Genomic DNA, 19895 nt, shown 5'->3' on the forward strand with positions numbered 1-19895 from the left:
ATGGGCTCAGGCAATCCACTCACCTCAGTCTCCCAAAGTGCTGGAATTACAGGCTGAGCCCCCGAGCCCGGCCAGTAATATTTGGTCTTATGATGAAGTATTTGCTATCTGAAGGTGTCATTGTTCTTTTAAATTTTTAGGGCAGTCATAAAAGAGAAATGACAAATTGTATAATTTTTCTGTGGAAACAGATTATGGGATTGTCTCTTATAACAGAATCTTTTAGAACTGTCAATAGATTAAGTAGTGAAATGCTACAAAAAGTTTCTTGACAATGTTCTTTTCCCTTCCCTTTCCTTTTTCCCATCTCCCTGCCCCAAGCTGGTTCCTATGTAGCTCTCACTGTTCAGGGACGCCCACCTGGGTCGCCCCAGATTCCACTTGCTGATTCTGAAGTAGAGCCATCAGTCATTGGACATATGTCTCCCATCATGACATCCCCTCATTCACCTGGAGCATCTGGGAATATGGAGAGAATCACTAGTCCTGTGCTCATGGGGGTAAGAGTAAGAAAATTTCTTAGTAAATGCTCAATTGTGTAAGAATGCCTTTACTTAAGAGTTTTGAAGTATTAGGCTGATGAACAAATCAAGTTTAAATTTCTAGAAAATGACTTCGTAATATAAAAAGTATGTAATAATTAGGAATCATTATAGCGTATTGTAATAGAGCAGACTCAATTAAACAAATATTAAACATTTACCATATATAAAATCAATGTGCCACTCACAACAGTATAATAAAGATATTCTATCTTCAGGATTCTTAGTCATTTTAGAATGTATACTTTGGAGGATAGGGGTTTGTTGTTGTTTTCTTTGTTTGCTTACCCCAGTACCTGAAATATTGCTTGCCGTATAGTAGGTTCTCAATAAACTTCTGTTGATTAAGATTAAATCAAAAGTGTATAAGTTAGTATAAAACAAAAGAATGTAGACATTATGAAGGAAAAATAATAAATTCTATGAAGATCAAAGGAGGGAGAAAGCACATCTGGCAACGATAAGGAAGGCCTTTAAGAAAAGGTTTTATTTGAATTGAGCCTTGAAAAACAGGCAATATTTAATTGGTGGTGATGGTGAAGGGAATTCAGATAGAGGAAGTAGAATAAACAGTTTAAAAAGCTAGGAAAGCATCAGATAGTTTTGGGAAGTAGCCAGGATTTTTGTTTGTTTGGTGCTTGTTAAGGTTGTATATAGTGGAAGATGAACTTGAAAAGAGTACTTTGACCATATATTTTGAAAAATCATAGCTACCGGGCTAATTTACATGTAACAAGATAAGCAGTGTTTTTTTCTTGAGCAAAGGAGTGACATGATTATAATAGAATTACAGGAAGATTAATTTTGTAAAATATTATAGGGCTATAAAACAAGGAAAGATGTTGGGTGGTGAGTTAGAGAGCTGTCTTTGTATTTCAGGTAGGGGGTTCTGGGAATTTGAGCCCTGTGTAGGGATTGATAATAAAGAGCCAAATGAGGGAAAGTGTAAGATATTATTCTTGTACTGTAACAACTTTATTTCTCCAACTAATATCAATATTTAGTGTTTTCAGGAACCCAGAATAGTAAAAGTGAAATAGAAGAGCAGAGACTTTTCTATAATTTTTTAATCTTTATAAGTATCATGTCTAAAAGCCTATCCTCATAACCCAGAAATAAAGAACATTCTAATAGTACTAATCATTGAAACTGAGGCAGAGCACTGGTTTTTTTTCCTCTATTTTAGCTTCACTTTTCCTGTATTGGTGGTTGTTTGTTTGTTTTTTTTGTTTTTTCTAGGAGGAAAACAATGTGGTTCACAACCAGAAAGTAGAAATTCTGAGAAAAATGTTACAGAAAGAACAGGAACGGCTGCAGGTACTGAATTAGAAATGGGGCTGTTTATAGGTGGATAAAAATGTAAATGGGCATAGTTGAGTTGGTGTTTATTATAATTATAATCATAATCAAGCAGTATTGTAATCGATGCCCTTAGCTATTTTATTGGTTAAGAATAAAATTTTTCTATATTTTCTTTACTTAAGTAATTAATTCTCAAAATATTTTTATAACTTTGCAGTTATTGCAGGAAGATTACAACCGAACACCTGCCCAAAGATTGCTAAAAGAGATCCAAGAGGCCAAGAAACACATTCCTCAGCTGCAAGAGCAGTTATCCAAAGCCACAGGCTCTGCTCAGGTAGCATCACTATTAAAAATGCTACCCAACTTTTGGCAGGAGAATTTTCTTCTGGGAATGTGTCAGAGAATGTTGCAGTTACCTTTTTAAAAAAGTTATTTTTCTAGCATAGGACCACAGGATGTCCTGTTTAGGATAGTACAGAAGTAATGATTAACAAAAGTAAATGTGGGCTTCTGATTGTTTGCTTACTCATAATATCCACATTTCTTTGTTCCATAATAATATAAAAAAGAATTGGGTGCCTTTGCTTTGATGTGACAAACTGCTACAGTGTATTTAGATAATATATTTACATTTTTTGTGCTTTATTCTGCCATCTTAAAACAGAATGGCGGTTGGTATGTTTTTAAGTAGGGACATAAAGTTTTTAAACAGCAGGCATTGTGCTAAATATATGGACAAGCATTTTCTTAATCGATATAACAACAGTAGCCCTCTGAGGTTATATATCATTATTTTCCCCCAGTTTACATATACACTTAGAGAAACGAAAAGAGATTAAGTGACTTGTCTGAGGTCACATAGGTGAAAAGTGATAGAAATAGAATTCAAACCCAGTCTGGGATTTCAAAGCATGTTCATACTTAATGACTTTACTTTTATTATAATTTAAAAATAGATTTCAATAAAATTTGCCATATAGGTATGTTATGGAGATAATGGTCTCATTAGAAAAAAATAGTTCAGCATTTGTATGTCATACGACTTTTATAATATTCAGATATGGAATATATAAAACACCTTATACCTTGTCTTAAAGCAAAATGGATAAATTACTTGTACAATTTTAAAATGGGTAAAAGCTGTTGATTTGTCACCGTTCCTGAGTTAAGTCTGAAGTGAAAGGCACTTACATAGTCATAGAACTCGGATTTTTTTTGAGATCATCTAGCTTAATATGTTTATTTTCAGGTAAAAAAATAATATTGTAGTTCAGAAACTTAGGGACTAAACTGGTCAAATGACTTACACAAGGCTGTGCAGTATGTAAGGTCTCCTGACATCCTAGTTTAGTATACTTTTCATTACACATCATTTTTCTTCTGTTCCTTTCAGTCCCACTAGCTATGTCACACATTTTGAGTATTATGCTTCGTTAGTGTTGACAGTTTTATGTTATTACTGAGCAAAGACTACATTCTTATCCCATAGAACAGTAACAATATAAAAGCGATTCCTGACTGAAAAGCTTATAATAATTTATGTTATAGCATTGTCTCCCAGAATTGGCAATTTATTGCAACTCTGGAAGTACTAGAAGGCAGCTGGAAGGAAGCTAACTGGAAGTTATAATGTAATAACCTTTATTAATGGGTAGATAATCGAAGTTATATACATTTTAATCAACTATTTTTCCTTTCTGCTTTAGTTGGAAGTTTGAACTTTTATTATCTTTGTTAAAATATCACTTTCCCTGCCTTTAAGGCATGCCATATTGGAATCATAGATTTAGTAGTGTTTTATGGTTTTTACTACTAGAACTTTAAGCATCCTTCACTACATCACAGTTGTCCAACATTTAGCAGTCTTACTCTAGATTGTAGTGACCTGTTTTTCATTATGCAGGAAGTAATGAACATTTTCTTTTATGTGTTTGTGTGTGTGCGCTCTTTAATTTGCTTTAGGATGGAGCTGTAGTCACACCCTCCAGGCCTCCAGGTGACACCCCAACAGTCAATGAGGCAGAAGTAGATCCTGGAGATGGACTGGGCAGGACTGACTGTTGCTGTGCAGATGCTTCTCGGCCCAGTAGTGACAATGCAGATGTAAGCATTACGTGTTCTAAATCTTTATTTTCTTGTATCCTTCCTTATAACCCCTTGCTAGATTTTATTTTTCGTTCTGTAAATTAGAGGTTTTATTACTTTTTACCATCTCCATCTTTCATATACCAATTTGATGTACAGAAATTCTGAATACTGTTATATATGAACTTTTAATTCCAGAGTTCACTTTTTCCTTTGAACACCCATTGCCAACTGTTTCTTTTGCAGAAATGGAATTTCCCAGCAGGTATCTTTTTCGTGGGTAGAGAAGTTAATAATGCCAGTGCATTCTTACTGAACCGAGAGACCAACTGTTGATATCTTTTAAGAGCATGTTAATATTCCACTTGTGGTCAAAGTGACTCAGTCTTGAATCACAAAGAGGAAAAGACTTAGTTCTGTTAGATAGACTTCAGTTAATAGCGCAGGTTTAGTTATAGCACTTTCTTGATTAATCCAGAAACTGCCAGGTGAACATGGGTTCTGTTAAGAAGATGGTAATAAAATATTTTAAGTTGAATATGGTATAGCACCATGTCATATGAATTCTTACAAGCTAAGTTCAGTGTTACTTAGCAATACTTCGTAAGTAGTATGCAAGGACAGGAATAATGATTAAAAAAAATAGATCACGCTCTTTAAAAGTGTTGAGGGAAGTAGTTCTGAGGCAGTGTCTTTGCAGCTTTGGGATATGGAATAAATTTAGTGGATTGTGGTCAGTATTTTAAAAAAAGGAATAGGGAATAAGAGTGTTTAGCATGTAGAAAAGGTGTTACTTTTTGTGATTTTTGATACATATACACATATATGCTGGATAACAATGTGAAGTTTCTCTCTTATTAAAGGTTGTGGTTAAAAAAATTGAAAGCCATGGTTTAAGTCATCATTCAGGCTATTGGAGGCTTAGGCCGAATGACTCAGTTCTGCATGCAAGAAAAATTTGAGTTTTTTTCTTTTTTGAAAGATGGTGATAGAAGTCTTATGATTGGGTTGGCTAAAGGTTTAAATGGAAAATTTCAATTTTGACTGAAGAAAAAAAATGATAATAGCCTATTAGCATTTATTGGGCATGCATAACATACACTGTGGTGTTTTACCTTCTTTATCTTAGCTAATTCTCATAACAGCCTTATGATGTAGTACTATTGTTATTATAGCCTTACAAAATTAAAAAAAAAAACTGTGGTCAAAGGGAATTAACTGACTTGCCAAACTTACTCAGGCAATAGATGGTCTGCCTCCACCTAGCTCCAAAGTACCAGTACTCTAAATATAAACAAAAACACTGAAATATGAAGAGGCATAACATTTTGAAAGAGCAGTGAATATTTTAAGGCAACCTGGTGTTAACTAGGGTTGAAATGCCTAGAGATTATCATAGAAACAAGGTCTTGAGTCCAGGGATAAAGGACTTCAACTTGTCCTAGCAGCATACACTGCTTTCGAGAATCCTTCTCATACTTTCCTTTTTGATTTAGCGCTGCTTCTCTTCTTTGTTTTCATGGCTTGGCTCTACTATTAGATGGGAAATTCCTTGAGAGCTCAGGAACTGTGTTATTTGACTTTATGTTTCCAAAGTGTGGCAAATTGTATTCATGCAGAGCAAGTGACACCCCTGAGAAATTTGAATTTTATCTTGTATTTAGAGAAATTTGAATTTTATCTTGTATTTAGAGTAATATTACAATATAATACGTGGTTTAGAAATATAACTTTGTAAGTTAACTAGAAAGTATAGAAATAGGACATTCCAGTGAATGAAGATTGTTTGGTATGTAATTGATATTTAACAAGGATTTGAATGGACAACAACATGAATGAGTAAAGTGTTTGGGCTTTATCTTGCATGCAGAAGAGAGGTACCATCAGAAACATGTCAGTATGGAAAATGATTTGGAGTAAAGAGACAGGAAGATCTGTAACAAAAGAAGACTGCTTGGCTTAATAGAAACTTAACAAATGTATCTCAAATGCATAACATTTATTGAATACCTACTTTGTGCAGAGGTTATACCTAATGCTTTACAGATACTCTTTTTAACGTTCATAATAATCTTAAAGAAGCAGTATCACTATTTTCTAGATGAGGAAACTAAGGCCACACAAATGAATATTATACAAATACAGGTGAGAAATGATAAAGCCCAGACTAGGCTATCTGCTGAACGTACAACAGACTGAATTCCTGCAGGTGCCTGTTCAAGGTTAAAAATGTTGCTCTTAGCTTATGGATTTCCATGTTTGTTTCCATTATACTGTAGTAAGTTTGGAGGAACTAGGCTTCTTATCTTTTGAGTCAGTGCTTTTAGCTTTTTTCCCTCATTTTTATAAAATGGTCTTCTGGTAGTGTTCATATTATCGTTGTAAAAAATGTTCTGTGCTTTTGCTCATCTTGGGGAAGGCTTTAAAGAATGTTTTCTGCATACCAATTCCCCATACCGAGTTCTCACAAGAGAAGTAACCTGGTAACAAATCATGATCTGAAGTTCAGAGCATCTGCCTTTCTGAGTTTCAATTTGTGAATAATGTTTTTGAAAAATCACTTTTTTGGGAAAATTTTAAGGCATATTCCAAAGTGGAGACTGGCATAATGACCCTTGTCATGTCTCTGATAAGCCTGCCTCAGCAGCCATCAACATGCGCTCAAACTTGTTTTGTCTTTGTCCCTTATTCCTCTTATTCTCCAACACTGGATTATTTTAAAGTGAATTCAAGGCATTATTTTATTAATAGGTCTAAGAGATAAGATGTTTTAAAAATATAGCTGTAGTATCCTTATCAAAGCTTAAGAATTACTATTTTCTTAATATTTGATGGCCTTAATTGTCCAGGTGATGTGAACAGGATTCCTGCATTATAAAATTTTACATCAAGCTTTTGTGTAATGTTTTTATATGCCATTGATGATCAAAATGCCTAGATCCATTATTTAATTAGGAGTTTCAGAAAGATGATATAACTTTGTCATTCTTTCTGTATTTATTAGATGGAATTATTTTATAAAGAAGTATTTTCCCTTACTATTAATCTAATATTAATAAATATTAGATTATCCTAAAATACAGCTTATATAGGAAATGCAGGATACTTTTCCTTTATTCTTTTCAGATTTTCTTTTAAGGAATCTTTTCCTTGATTATTTTCAGGAGAGTTGATACCCTTATAAACTCCAAAGGTGACTAGTGAGGAGGGTGTGTGTGTGTGTGTGTGTGTGTAATATTTTGAACTCATAGTTTCTAACTTGAGTTCTCCTTTTTGGCTGATGGGAGCCCCTCAAATTGTCTCCTCTGTTCTTTTGGCATGACTTTCCTGTATCTTTGATAGCTTCCTTGCTTTTCTGACAATTATTCTAATCTATTATGTCTCTTGTCCAATATCCAGAGTTATTCATTTCCTCAAAGTGGGGCATATATTTGAAACTACTGTTTTCTTTATCCTGTAATATGTTAGTGTACATATAGATGCATGTATCTTTCCTATTGGCATTCATAGACAAGTTTCTTGTTCCTCAATTTCAGTTACTCTGAAAAATGGCTCTCGTTTATTGGAATGTTCCTCATTCCTCAAAAGTGAATTTTCTTTTTCTCATATAGTTTGCGTTTTATACACTCGACTCTGTACTCATGGGCAGCATTTATGGATTCAACCAGCTGCAGATAAAAAATATTCAGAAAAAAATATTGTCTGTATTAGTATGTGCAAACTTTTTTCTCATCATTATTCCCTAATCGATATAGTAGAGTAGTTAATACTATAATTTATATTGTAATAGGTATTATAAGTAATATAAAGTTGATTTAAGGTGTACAGGAGAACGTACATGGGCTGTGTGCAAATACCATGTCATTTTTGTACCAGGTCCTTGAACATCCGCAGATTTTGGTGTCTGCAGTCCTGGAACCAATCCCCCCCAAATCCTGAGCAACAATGTTGATTAGGTCATCCCAAACATACCATGTAAACTTTATTAAAATCCACATAGAACATGGATTCATACTTAACATTACAGGTCATTAATTTGAATTTTAGCCATCTTTCACGTAATTTAAAATAATTTAGTTTCTTTTAGATCTTAGCTCTACCAATTGCTTTGTGACCATTAGCCAAGCTACTTTTCCTTATCTGTAAAATGGAAATAGTAAGATTACTTACCTTATAAGGTTATCATGAGAAATTATGAATAAAAATGGTTTAGAAGAAAAAAAAAAAGAACATGGATTCATGTTCAAGACCAGCCCAGGCAACTTGGTGAGACCTCATCTCTACAATAAATAAAAAATAAATAAAATCCACATAGCCACCTTTCACATGATCAAGTAATAGATGCTTAATTGTATTCGTATAAATAGGAAAAATGCTTTTAATTTGGAAAGGAAGGATACCTTGGGAAGGCATGGGGTAGGCAAAGTGGAGTTTTACTTTGACCGAATGAGTAGAGATATGTAATGTATCTAGTTAAAGTTGCTTAGTAGAAAAGTAATGCCAGTCCTGGAGATTAGGTAAAAACTGTTCTATTGGTTCTGTATTATTTATCAACATGAAACTAAAAAGCTGAGTGAATAAGTGACTTGCCAAGGTCAGGGAAAAGAGTAGCAGAGCCAGGTATTATATAAAAGATATTTAGTACTTTTAAGTACAAATATGAAATTCAGAACACTATTTTTTCACACGCTTTTTCCTTGTTTTCTTTTGTGTACCTGTTGAAATAAATTGAAAGTTATTTTTTTTCTTTTTTTAAAATTAGAGTCCCAAGAGTAGCCTGAAAGAGAGGATTTATCTAGAAGAAAATCCAGAAAAAAGTGAAACAATTCAGGACACTGTGAGTATGAAATCTATGCAGTGATAGTACTGTCTTTAGCTTTCTTTATTCTTAACATATAGTAAACAGATCTGATGTTTGCCTATTTTACTTGGAGTAAAAAACTGAATGAAGATTTAAATAAGTAGAGAGATATTTCGTGGTCTGTTAGTATTATTTGGCTGCTTGGTATTTTTTTGTTGTGGTAAAATACATATACAATTTATTATTTTAACCATTTTTAAGTGTACCGTGGCATTATGTATATTCACGGGGTAGGGGGTGCACATAACATTAATAAGGGTACCTGATCTCAAACCAGGCAAAGTGGGGACTAAAGGGAGGCCCAAACTTTACCTGTACGATGACTACTTGTATACCTAATCCTGAATTGTACCCCACATCTCTAAAGTGAAATAAATTTTATTGTACCCCACATCTTTAAAATAAAATAATTTTTAAAAATAAAATAAATTTTTTCACTGCCATCCATCACCAAAACTTTTTCATCTTTTCCAAGTGAAACTTGGTACCCATTAAATACTAAGTCCATGTTTCTCGCTTCCCTCAGCCCTGGCAGTGACCATTCTACTTTCTGTCTCTGTGAATTTGACAACTTTGAGTACTCATGTAAAAGGAATGATACGGGGCAACCCCCTCGGGTCCCCTCCCACTGTGGGAACTTTTCTGTCTTCTCAATAAATCCTGCTTTCTAAAAAAAAAAAAGGAATGATACAATATTTGTCCTTTTGTGACTGGCCTACTTTACTTAGCATAATGTCTTCAAGGTTCAGTCATACTGTAGCACAAATCAGAACTTCCTTTCTGAGACTGACTAACACTTCACGGTTTATCTGTTCATCGGTCAGTGGATACTTGGGTTGCTTCCACCTTTTGCGAATTTGCTGCCCTTTCAGTTTTTTTATGTGTATACCTAGAAGTAGGATTGCTGGTCTTACATACTCTTTTTTTTTTTTTTTTTTTTTTTGAGTCAGAGTCTCACTCTGTCACCCAGGCTGGAGTGCAGTGGCACGCTCATGGCCACCACAGCCTCCACCTGCTAGACTCAGGTGATCCTTTCGCCTCAGCCTTCCAAGTAGCTGGAACTACAGGTGCGTGCCACCATGCCAGGCAAATTTTTTGATTTATTGTAGAGACAAGGTCTCGCCAAGTTGCCCAGGCTGTTCTCAAACCCGTGTGCTCAGGCAATTCGCTCGCCTCGGCCTCCCAAAGTGCTGGGATTACAGACTTGAGTCCCTGCCCCCTGTCCACCTCATGCTTCTTTGCTGAACTCTAGAATCTGCTATCAGAATTAAGCCAAACTCATTCTTTTCCTGTTTCTTCCAAAATTTTTATTCCCCTTAATCCTATATGGTCTTCAGTTTTAGAATTTATGGTCTTCAAGCATCCCATATTTATTACGTTATATACTGATGCCTCTATACTGCCCTTTTCATGTGAATCCAACTCTATGGGTTGACTGACACATGGTTGAGCTATCACATAGGGTGTGATCTGCCAACCTACTATTTATTTTTAAGATTTTGTTATCTTTGTTTCTATAGCAGTGTTTGTGAGAATTCTTGTAAATTTCATTTTATTAAACCAGTGATTTTCAACGGGGAGTAATTTTTTTTTTTTGAGTCGGAGTCTCACTCTGTCACCCAGACTGGAGTGCGGTGGCCGCTCCCAGCCACCGTAGCCTCGACCTGCCGTGCTCCGGCGATCCTTCCGCCTCAGCCTTCCGAGTAGCCGGAATTACAGGCATGCGCTACCACGCCCGGCTGATTTTTTGATTTATTGTAGAGATGAGGTCTCGCTGCCCAGGTGGGTCGTGAACCCCTGGGCTCAGGCAATCCACTCACCTCAGCCTCCCAAAGGCGCGGGATTACAGGCTGAGCCACCGAGCCCGGCTGCGGGAGCAATTTTTTACCCTTCAGAGGACATCTGACAATGTCTAGAAATGCTTTTGATTGTCAGGACTGGAGACTGCTACTGGCTTCTAGTGGATATGTAGAGGTCAGGGATGCTACTAAACATCGTACGATGCACAGGCCAGCCCCAACAATAAAGAGTTGTCTTGCCCCAAATGTCAACAGTGCCATAGTTGAAAAACCCTGAAATTTAGGAAAATGAGTTAAAAGTGAAAAAATAGGGTTCAGTGACAGCTTTTAGGTATATTTCATAAATGGAAATTTTTTATTGGTACATTTCAGGTATATTAACCTTTGCTAACTTGGTTAATTCTACTTTCTTTTTTTTGACCTATTGTCTTCATTCACCTTTTTAAATTTAATTTTTTAATTGTAACTATTTATGTAAGCCAATGTTCTTTTTGTAGCAAGTTCTAGCTGCGTATGAATTAACACAGAAAGTGATTAGAGTCAGATACCCCACGGCATAGTGAACAAAGGGTATTTACTATCTTCCAGGGGAAATATTTTTTCTTCCCATGAAACAATCGTTGTTATTTTCTCTGCTGAAGTGGTTCATGGCCTTGAAAATATGAGACCACTACTTTGAAAATGAAGTACTTAAAAAAAAAAAAAAAGAAATTCCACATTTAAGTGAACCATGTTGTTTTGATGGTTTGCCTTTTTTCTTTCTCTGAAATTGACCACCAGATGGTTTTCTGGTTTTTTTTTTCCTCTAAATATTACCAGGACACTCAATCTCTTGTCGGAAGTCCTTCAACCCGTGTGGCACCTCATATTATTGGAGCAGAGGATGATGATTTTGGTACCGAACATGAACAGGTGATGATTTTTTCTTCCTAAAAAATATAAATTATTGTTTTTCTCAGATGTCTGATGAACATTTCTGGAGATGAGCAAATGAACATTTTCTGGAGATTAAAATAACATATGTAAGGATTTGAAGCTAAATCTTAGTGCCAGTAGCTCCCTGGGTTAATTGTTTATTTTAGCTTTGACCAACAGAAATGATTTTGCTTTTAAGGCCCGTCTGAGTCAGGTTACTGATTTATATACTTAAGCACTGTATTTTGTTGGGTTAGGTATGTTACTGAAAATGTTATTTTTTTTTTAATCCTATTGGTTCATTGATGGCATAACTGAATACGATTGACTTAATTCATGTCCGTGTATCCTGTGATCTAAACTAAGTCTTCTGGGATTTTCTACATAGATAAATATGTTATCTATAATATAAGGAGAGACAATTTTTATTTCCTTATTTGCTATCCTTTTATCTTTTGTTTCTTGATCTTGCCTTTATTGCACTGAAAAAAATTCAATGTTTCATTGTTGAGTATGATATTATCTACAGGTATTTTTGAAGGTGCTTCTTTATTATGTTTAAGAATATCTCTAGTTTGCTGAGAGTTTTTTTAAAATCATGACTTGATGTTAAATTTTGTTGAATGATAGAGATGATCCTATGGTTTTTCTGATTTAGTAATTAGTAAATTACACTGATTCATATTAGAAGGTAATATCAATTCTACACAATACATTCAATATTAGAATGTTGAATTAGTCTTGCATTCCTGGAACAAACTCCAATTGGGCTTGATTCATTAACTTTTTTATTTAATAAAAAAAAAATTTTTTTTTAACCGGGCTCGGTGGCTCAGCCTGTAATCCTGCGCCTTTGGGAGACTGAGGTGAGTGGATTGCCTGAGCCCGTGGGTTCAAGACCCACCTGGGCAGCGAGACCTCATCTCTACAATAAATCAAAAAATCAGCCAGGTGTGGTAGTGCATGCTTGTAATTCCGGCTACTTGGAAGGCTGAGGCTGAAGGATCGCCGGAGCCCAGCAGGTTGAGGCTGCGGTGGCCGGGAGCATGCCACTGCACTCCAGTCTGGGAGACAGAGTGAGACTCCAACTCAAAAAAAAAAAAATTTTTTTTAGTCAAGGTCTCACTCTGTGGTCCAGGCTGGAGTGCAGTGGTGTGATTATGGTTCATCACAGCCTTGACCTCTTGAGCTCAAGTGATGCTCCCACCTTAGCCTCCTGAGTAGTTGGGACTACAGATGTACATCACTACACCTGGATAATTTTTTTTTTTTTAATTTTTGTAGAGACAAGGTCTTGCTATGTCGTCCAGGCTAGTCATGAACTCCTGGTCTCAAGCAATCCTTCTATCTCAGGTATTATCTTTTTAATATATTACTAGATTCAACTTACTAATATTTTTGCATCTTTGTTCATGAGGAATATTGGTGTGTAGTTTTTCTTTTATAATATCTTTGTCAGGTTTTGATAGTTGAGTAATGTTAGCCTTTAGAATGATTTGGGACATGATCTCCTAGTTCTGGAAGATATTGTTCAGAATTGATATTACTTTTAGATTAATTTTCTTCTCTAATTTTTCTAAATGTGAAAAATTCTGTGAAAATTATGATGCTAGTTTACTTTAAGCTTAACTGTTACTGTTTTTTATGATCAGTGTGTTATGGGATTATATAAATATTTTAGGAGTTGTCTTACTTAAAATCATACAACTCCATTTTCCACGATTTCTGTGATTAGCCTAGAAGAAAAGGAAAAATAGCTGTTTTATTATTGGGTAAAAAACCTTCTATTACATTTTTCGAAATGTTGTTAGACTGTTTTTTCCATACTGATTTTTAGACATCTGAGCTCCTTGATGATTATCTCCTAAACTTCCATTCTCCCAAAATAGTCTTTCTTCTAACCTGTTCCCAAAAGGTTTTCATTTCGTTTTCAGAGGAAAGAGATTCTATAGCCTGTGTTGCTACCTTATTGAAATTTTTAGAAGGTTGACTATTTTTATAACGAGGTCGAAGTGAAATTCGGATTACTGTGTTCTGTTGAACCTACACTACATTTTGTATTTGTGTGTTGGAGTTACTGATGTATAATTATTTCTCTCTCTAGATCAATGGGCAGTGTAGCTGTTTCCAGAGCATTGAACTGCTAAAATCTCGCCCGGCTCACTTGGCTGTTTTTTTACATCATGTAGTTTCACAGTTTGACCCTGCAACCTTGGTAATATATATTACAATTTAACTGATTTAGAGTTATTCTATTGATTCATATGCTATAGAACTTTTGATATCTGTAAGATGAGTAGACAGATCTTTTGATTTCCCAAACCTAAGTGGGCAGATATGAAAGATAATTAAAATGTTCAATTATTCATTTATTCATTCATTCATTCATTCATTCATTCATTTATTTATTTATTTATTTATTTATTTATTTATTGAGTTGGAGTCTCACTGTCGCCCAGACTGGCTAATTTTTTTGATTTATCATAGAGATGAGGTCTCACCTGCCCAGGCGGGTCTCAAACCCGCGGGCTCAGGCATTCTACTCACCTCAGCTTCCCAAAGGCGCGGGATTACAGTCTGAGCCACCGAGCCCAGCTAATAATTTATTTTGTAAAGACCTGGTTACGGCCAGGCTTAGTGCCTCAGCCTGTAACCCCAGCACTTTGGAAGGCTGAGACTAGTGGATTACCTTAGCCTGTGGGTTCGAGATCAGCCCAGGCAACTTGGTGAGACTCTATAATAAATCAAAAATTAGCTGGGCGTGGTAGTTTGTGCCAGTAGTTCTGGCTACTTGGAAGGCTAAGGGGGAAGGATTGTCGGAGCCCAGCAGGTCAACTCTGGGGTGGCTGTGAGTGTACCACTGCACTCCAGCCTGGGTGACAGAATAATACTCCAACTCAAAAAAAAAAAGATCTGGTTACATAGTAATAGCTACATTTTTATGATGAACTACCTACCTGCTTCAAACATTCCTACTCAGTGAGGATCTTGCAAATTACATTTTTCATGATTTCTCACTTTGTCTTTTCCATTCCTTTCTCTACTACAGCTATGTTATCTCTATTCAGACCTATATAAACAGACCAATTCCAAGGAAACTCGTCGCATCTTCCTTGAGTTTCATCAGTTTTTCCTAGATCGATCAGCAGTAAGTTGCCAAGTTAATCTTGTAATCCTTGGTCTAATACGTTGTATTGTTGGCATCCTGCTTCCATTTTCCATCCCATGTTTTTGTACTTTATTGTGTTATTGACATTTGTGCTACTTGACACAATAACTACTTTATTATGTTTTCTGATACCTGTATATTTCAATTATTGATTACTTGTGACTGTTTTCTTTTAATTATTCCTAAGTTATTTTTAGCATATGAATTCTCACAGTAGGTTTTAGAGGATATGTATGTATATTTTTATTTTTGCATGTGCATAATTAGAATGAGGGAATAAAAAAGGGAACACATATGCTATACATTATATATCATATACCATATACGTATATATACACACACATACACACACACAAACACATACATATTAGGACTCAATGGATAATATTTGGGTAATTATACTCTGGGTGGCCTCTTTGAAGTTTGGAGGCACAAGTTTAACTAAAAAGTGGTAGAAAAAATTTTACTTACAATAAAATAAATGGTAATAGTGTTTTATTTTACCAGTGGAAATGTTAATGACGTTTTTAAATTAATAAGTTTTAATATTAGCCTAATTGGAGGAAAAAGCAGTTGGCCTTAAAGCATCCTGGATAATCATGCTGCACATCTCTAGTCCTTTATACTTGTAGTTCTCTTAAATGATGGCTTCAGACCTTCTCTCTCCTAAAACGTCCACCACTTTTTCATCTACCTTGCTGTTCCTCTGAGAAATTTGAATTGACCAGAAGACAACGTCTACCAGATATATCACCTGCCTCTATCATACCATGCACTCTGCTGTTCTCCTGATGCTATGGGAGTATTGTTCATCTTTTATCCAAGACCTCCTCTACCTTGAGTATTTCTTTACACCTACTCAAAGACTTTACTGTAGCAATTATCCTCCCTCTCTCCTGCATCATCAGTTTTTTGTTTTCTACTGAATTATTCACATTAACATGCAAACATTATTGTTTTTGTTATCTTAAACAAACACATGAAGTCTCTACTTCTCCCTCCAGTGCCTGCCCCATTTTCTTTGTATTCCTTGACAACATTGCCTGTATACTTTCACACTGCTAAATACAGTTACAATCTTAAGCAGGCCTTCCCTGACTTACCTACTTAAGATCTCCCCCTTCACTTTCTGTCACTTCTGTTACTTTTTTTTTTTTTTTTTAATCAGTATTTTTTATTATGGCTTTGTGGGGTACAGTTAAGGGTTAGGTGTACAATTACGTTTCATTCAGGCACCCTGTTGATAAGAGGTGTTTTCCCAGCCCCAGACAGATATTTGCTAGTGTTAATCCCATCCTCCTCCCCCCCATAGTACTTCTGTTACTTTTATTCTTACAATTTATATTTTTTTTATTTATTTAGTTTGTTTATGCAGTTGGCTCTCTGTAGCTGTGTGTTCTGCACCCATAGATTCAACTACCATGGATTGAAAATATTAAAGGAAAAAAATACAAATAAAAAAATACAGCATAATAACTATGTAGCACTAACATTGAATTAGGTATTATAAGTAATCTAGAGATTTAAAGTATACTGGAGGATGTGCATAGGTTATATGCAAATACTTTGTCAATTCATATAAAAGACTTGGGCATCTGCTGATTTGGGTATCCATAGGGCATCCAGAAACCAATACCCATGCAGATGCCAAGGGATGACTATATTTGCACTCTGCTGTTCTCCTGATGCTATGGGAGCATTGTTCATCTTTTATCCAAGACCTCCTCTACCTTGAGTATTTCTTTACACCTACTCAAAGACTTTACTGTAGCAATTATCCTCCCTCTCTCCTGCATCATCAGTTTTTTGTTTTCTACTGAATTATTCACATTAACATGCTCCATTAGGGTGGATATTTTTGTTCTATTTGTTCACTGCTGTGTCTCTAGCATGGAACAGTTTCTGGCACATAGTGGTCACTCAGATATTTGTTAAATGAATTAGCATTCTGATTATATTGCCATTGTTTAAAATATTATGTTATTTTCATTAAAATAATTTATTTTCATGAAGGTATAATAGTATATTTAAGTATGCTTGAATTTCACATTTCTTTAAAAAGGTGAAAGCCAAGTCAAAACTTTATTATCTATGTAAATATATTAACATTAAAGTGTAAGAAGAGTCCTGATTAATTTGCTAGTTATACTTTTATGCTACAGGTCATATTTATTTTATATAAATACTGACATACACAAATGAGCTTTTATATATTTATTTTTTTGCATTTGAGCTAAAAATGCTTTTAGGAACATTGATTTGAGTTCCTGCCTGGCAACTTCGGTTAAAGATAGTTTTGAAATCCATTTCACTGTTGTTCACATGAATATAAGAAATTTCATAATTTTTAGCAGTGTCTTAATTTTGATTTTCAAACTTCAGATCTTATAGGCATTGCTTAAATTCTTCAAGTATATAGTTAAATAGGTACACAACACAAAATACACATGAAGATTATAAGGTATTTTCCCTAAATGCAAAATAGTAAAATTTTCTCCCCAAATTGGAGAGAGACAACAATCTGGTAATTATTAAGCAGTTATTATGGGTAAAATTCTGGCTAGGAAAGAGTAAATTTTAAGGCAGTTACCTTAGTTCAGTAGCAAGAACTATAGATGGTCGCTGGAGATTTAAGACTTCAAAAACTCAACATTGGCATCAATATTTTCTCATTGAAAGTATGACTGTTAGCCGGTCTCGGTGGCTCAGCCTGTAATCCCACGCCTTTGTGAGGCTGAGGTGAGTGGATTGCCTGAGCCCACGGGTTCGAGACCCGCCTGGGCAGGTGAGACCTCATCTCTACAATAAATCAAAAAAATTAGCTGGGCGTGGTAGCACGCACCTGTAATTCCAGCTACTTGGAAGGCAGAGGCGGAAGGACCGCCGGAGTCCAGCAGGTCGAGGCTGCGGTGGCCGGGAGCTGCCACTGCACTCCAGTCTGGGCGACAGAGTGAGACTCCAACTCAAAAAAAAAAAAAAGAAAGTATGACTGTTGTGAGAGTCCTTAAACTTTACATAGGAAAATGATTGGGAATACCATGATCTGCAGATAAGCATCTCAAGTACAGGAAATAAAAACCATAATTATATATGAATAAATTTTTCATATGATAATATAGGCATAGTTCAGATTTTATCTGTATTGATTTAAGTGATGTATCTTGATTATATTAGCCAATGATTCTAGAAAACCAAAGCCAATATATGTATTAGGAGTAAGTATGACACAGAAACATTCACTCATCTAGTGAAAAATGTAGCTGTTTCCTTTATAGCATGATCTTTGAGAAAGGGGCCTATTTTTTTTCACGTTTAAATAATAGAGTGTTCCAGAGCTATGAAATTTGAATGAGTAAATGAGGTTGTACAAGAATATGCTTTTAAGAATAGATATCCAGCTTGTATCCCTTTACTTAATAGAAGTACTTATGTACATCTTGAAATGTCTTTAATCCCATTTTCACCTTTTTTTGCATTTCATTTTAGCACCTGAAAGTTTCTGTTCCTGATGAAATATCTCTAGATCTAGGTAAGTTTGGAGCACCGGTATCCAGGAGAATTATAACTCTATAGATATGTAACTCAGCCCACCTGAAAAGTTTTTATCTGTCACATGGTGTCTAGTTGATCACTTGAATTGCAACAGAAGGAGCATCTACAATACATATGTAAGGGTATATAAAATATCAGTTCTGAGATGAAATACATGAAATGCACTAAAGAACTTCAGCATATTTCAAATTAAATTTGTACCAAGGAGAATTGATATGTTGCCAGTTATATGTTGCACAGAGCATACCTTTAGATCAAATAATTCCTTTCTTTTATGCAGAAAAGAGAAGACCTGAGCTTATTCCTGAGGATCTACATCGCCACTATATCCAAACTATGCAAGAACGAGTACATCCAGAAGTTCAAAGGCACTTAGAAGATTTTCGGTAAGCTTGGGGGTAGATAAAACCTGATACAGTCATTCTGAATTTTTTTTTTTTAGGTAAGAAAACGTTATACCTTAAATACTTAGCACTGGGTACACCATATGGTCTTCTTATTGTTAATAGACATAATGAACATCTGTAATCAAAGGATTAGAATGCAATTGAGAGTCCATATTCTCCATTGTATACACTTCCAGGATTTGAGCTCATTACTATGTCTATGTTAAATGTGTTCCTACAAGATATCATATGTGTTTTTTAAGTGATTGCCTCTAGAATTTTTTTTCCCCTCTGGTATCCTAGATGACATCGACCCATAAGTGGAAAACTGACATTTTGCCTGCTCTTAGAAACTCATAGCTATGGAGATTCTGGTGAAAGGAAGATCATTTTTTTTCTAGGCTACCTCAGGAAATTTCTTCTATTTCTTTTTAGGCAGAAACGTAGTATGGGACTGACCTTGGCTGAAAGTGAACTGACTAAACTTGATGCAGAGCGAGACAAGGACCGGGTAACTTTGGAGAAGGAGCGGGCATGTGCAGAGCAGATTGTTGCCAAAATTGAAGAAGTGTTGTAAGTAACAGAAGTATATGTAAAAATGTCCTCTCTACTGAGATCCCAGTTATGCTCAAAGTACCCTTTGGACAAATTTAAAAGGGCTACTGGATTGTGTATGTGGAGCTGTTAATTTTATGATAATGCTTGAGAAACTGGATTTTTCCCCTTTTTTCTGATATTTTACATAAAGTTCTTATGTTTCTCATTTTGGGTATTGGTAAATGAGTAACTCTAAAATTTCTAATCAGTGATCAAAACAGATTGAATACTTTCATTGGTTTCAATTTATAGACTTTGGAAGTATTTTCTGCTACAAAACATGTAATTAATGATATGAGGCTGGAAAGGGATTAGGGTTCTTTTGGTATTTTATTCTAAGTGACAGGGATTTATGGTGGGGACTGAAGTGTTTGACTCTGTTCTGTTGTTCAGGTATCTGAGTTTAATAGCAATTGTCAAATAAAACTTTCATTTAAAATTTTTTTTTCTTTTAGAATTACTGCTCAGGCTGTAGAAGAAGATAAGAGGTAACATAACTGGTTTTTTTCCTAGAATTAAAAAAAAAAAAGAAACTGTTTTCTCCTTTAAGCCCTAAATTGCAATTTACTTCTTTTGACTTATGAATATAGATTGTGGTCTCCCTCTGGTGGCTTATATTTTATTTGACTAATATACTAGTGTCATTCTGTGCAATGAACAGATAGTTCTTTTCTTTTTGCTTGA

The 19895-nt window shown here is 35.2% G+C and overlaps 1 protein-coding gene across 1 annotated transcript in view; it reads left to right on the top strand.

Annotated features, from left to right (window-relative positions):
- Positions 1–19895, top strand: part of ARHGEF12 (Rho guanine nucleotide exchange factor 12) — a 142595-nt gene that overhangs the window by 96595 nt on the left and 26105 nt on the right. The window contains exons 8-19 of the mRNA XM_008059428.2: positions 322–500; positions 1782–1859; positions 2062–2181; positions 3810–3950; positions 8695–8769; positions 11412–11504; positions 13612–13722; positions 14557–14655; positions 18163–18205; positions 18509–18614; positions 19050–19187; positions 19667–19699. Coding sequence (XP_008057619.2) covers positions 322–500; positions 1782–1859; positions 2062–2181; positions 3810–3950; positions 8695–8769; positions 11412–11504; positions 13612–13722; positions 14557–14655; positions 18163–18205; positions 18509–18614; positions 19050–19187; positions 19667–19699 — 1216 coding nt within the window. The remainder of the gene's footprint in view (positions 1–321; positions 501–1781; positions 1860–2061; positions 2182–3809; positions 3951–8694; positions 8770–11411; positions 11505–13611; positions 13723–14556; positions 14656–18162; positions 18206–18508; positions 18615–19049; positions 19188–19666; positions 19700–19895) is intronic.

Source organism: Carlito syrichta, unplaced genomic scaffold (assembly GCF_000164805.1).
Source record: "Carlito syrichta isolate Samal-C Ts95f unplaced genomic scaffold, Tarsius_syrichta-2.0.1 Scaffold304031, whole genome shotgun sequence".
NCBI classification, from domain to species: domain Eukaryota; kingdom Metazoa; phylum Chordata; class Mammalia; order Primates; family Tarsiidae; genus Carlito; species Carlito syrichta.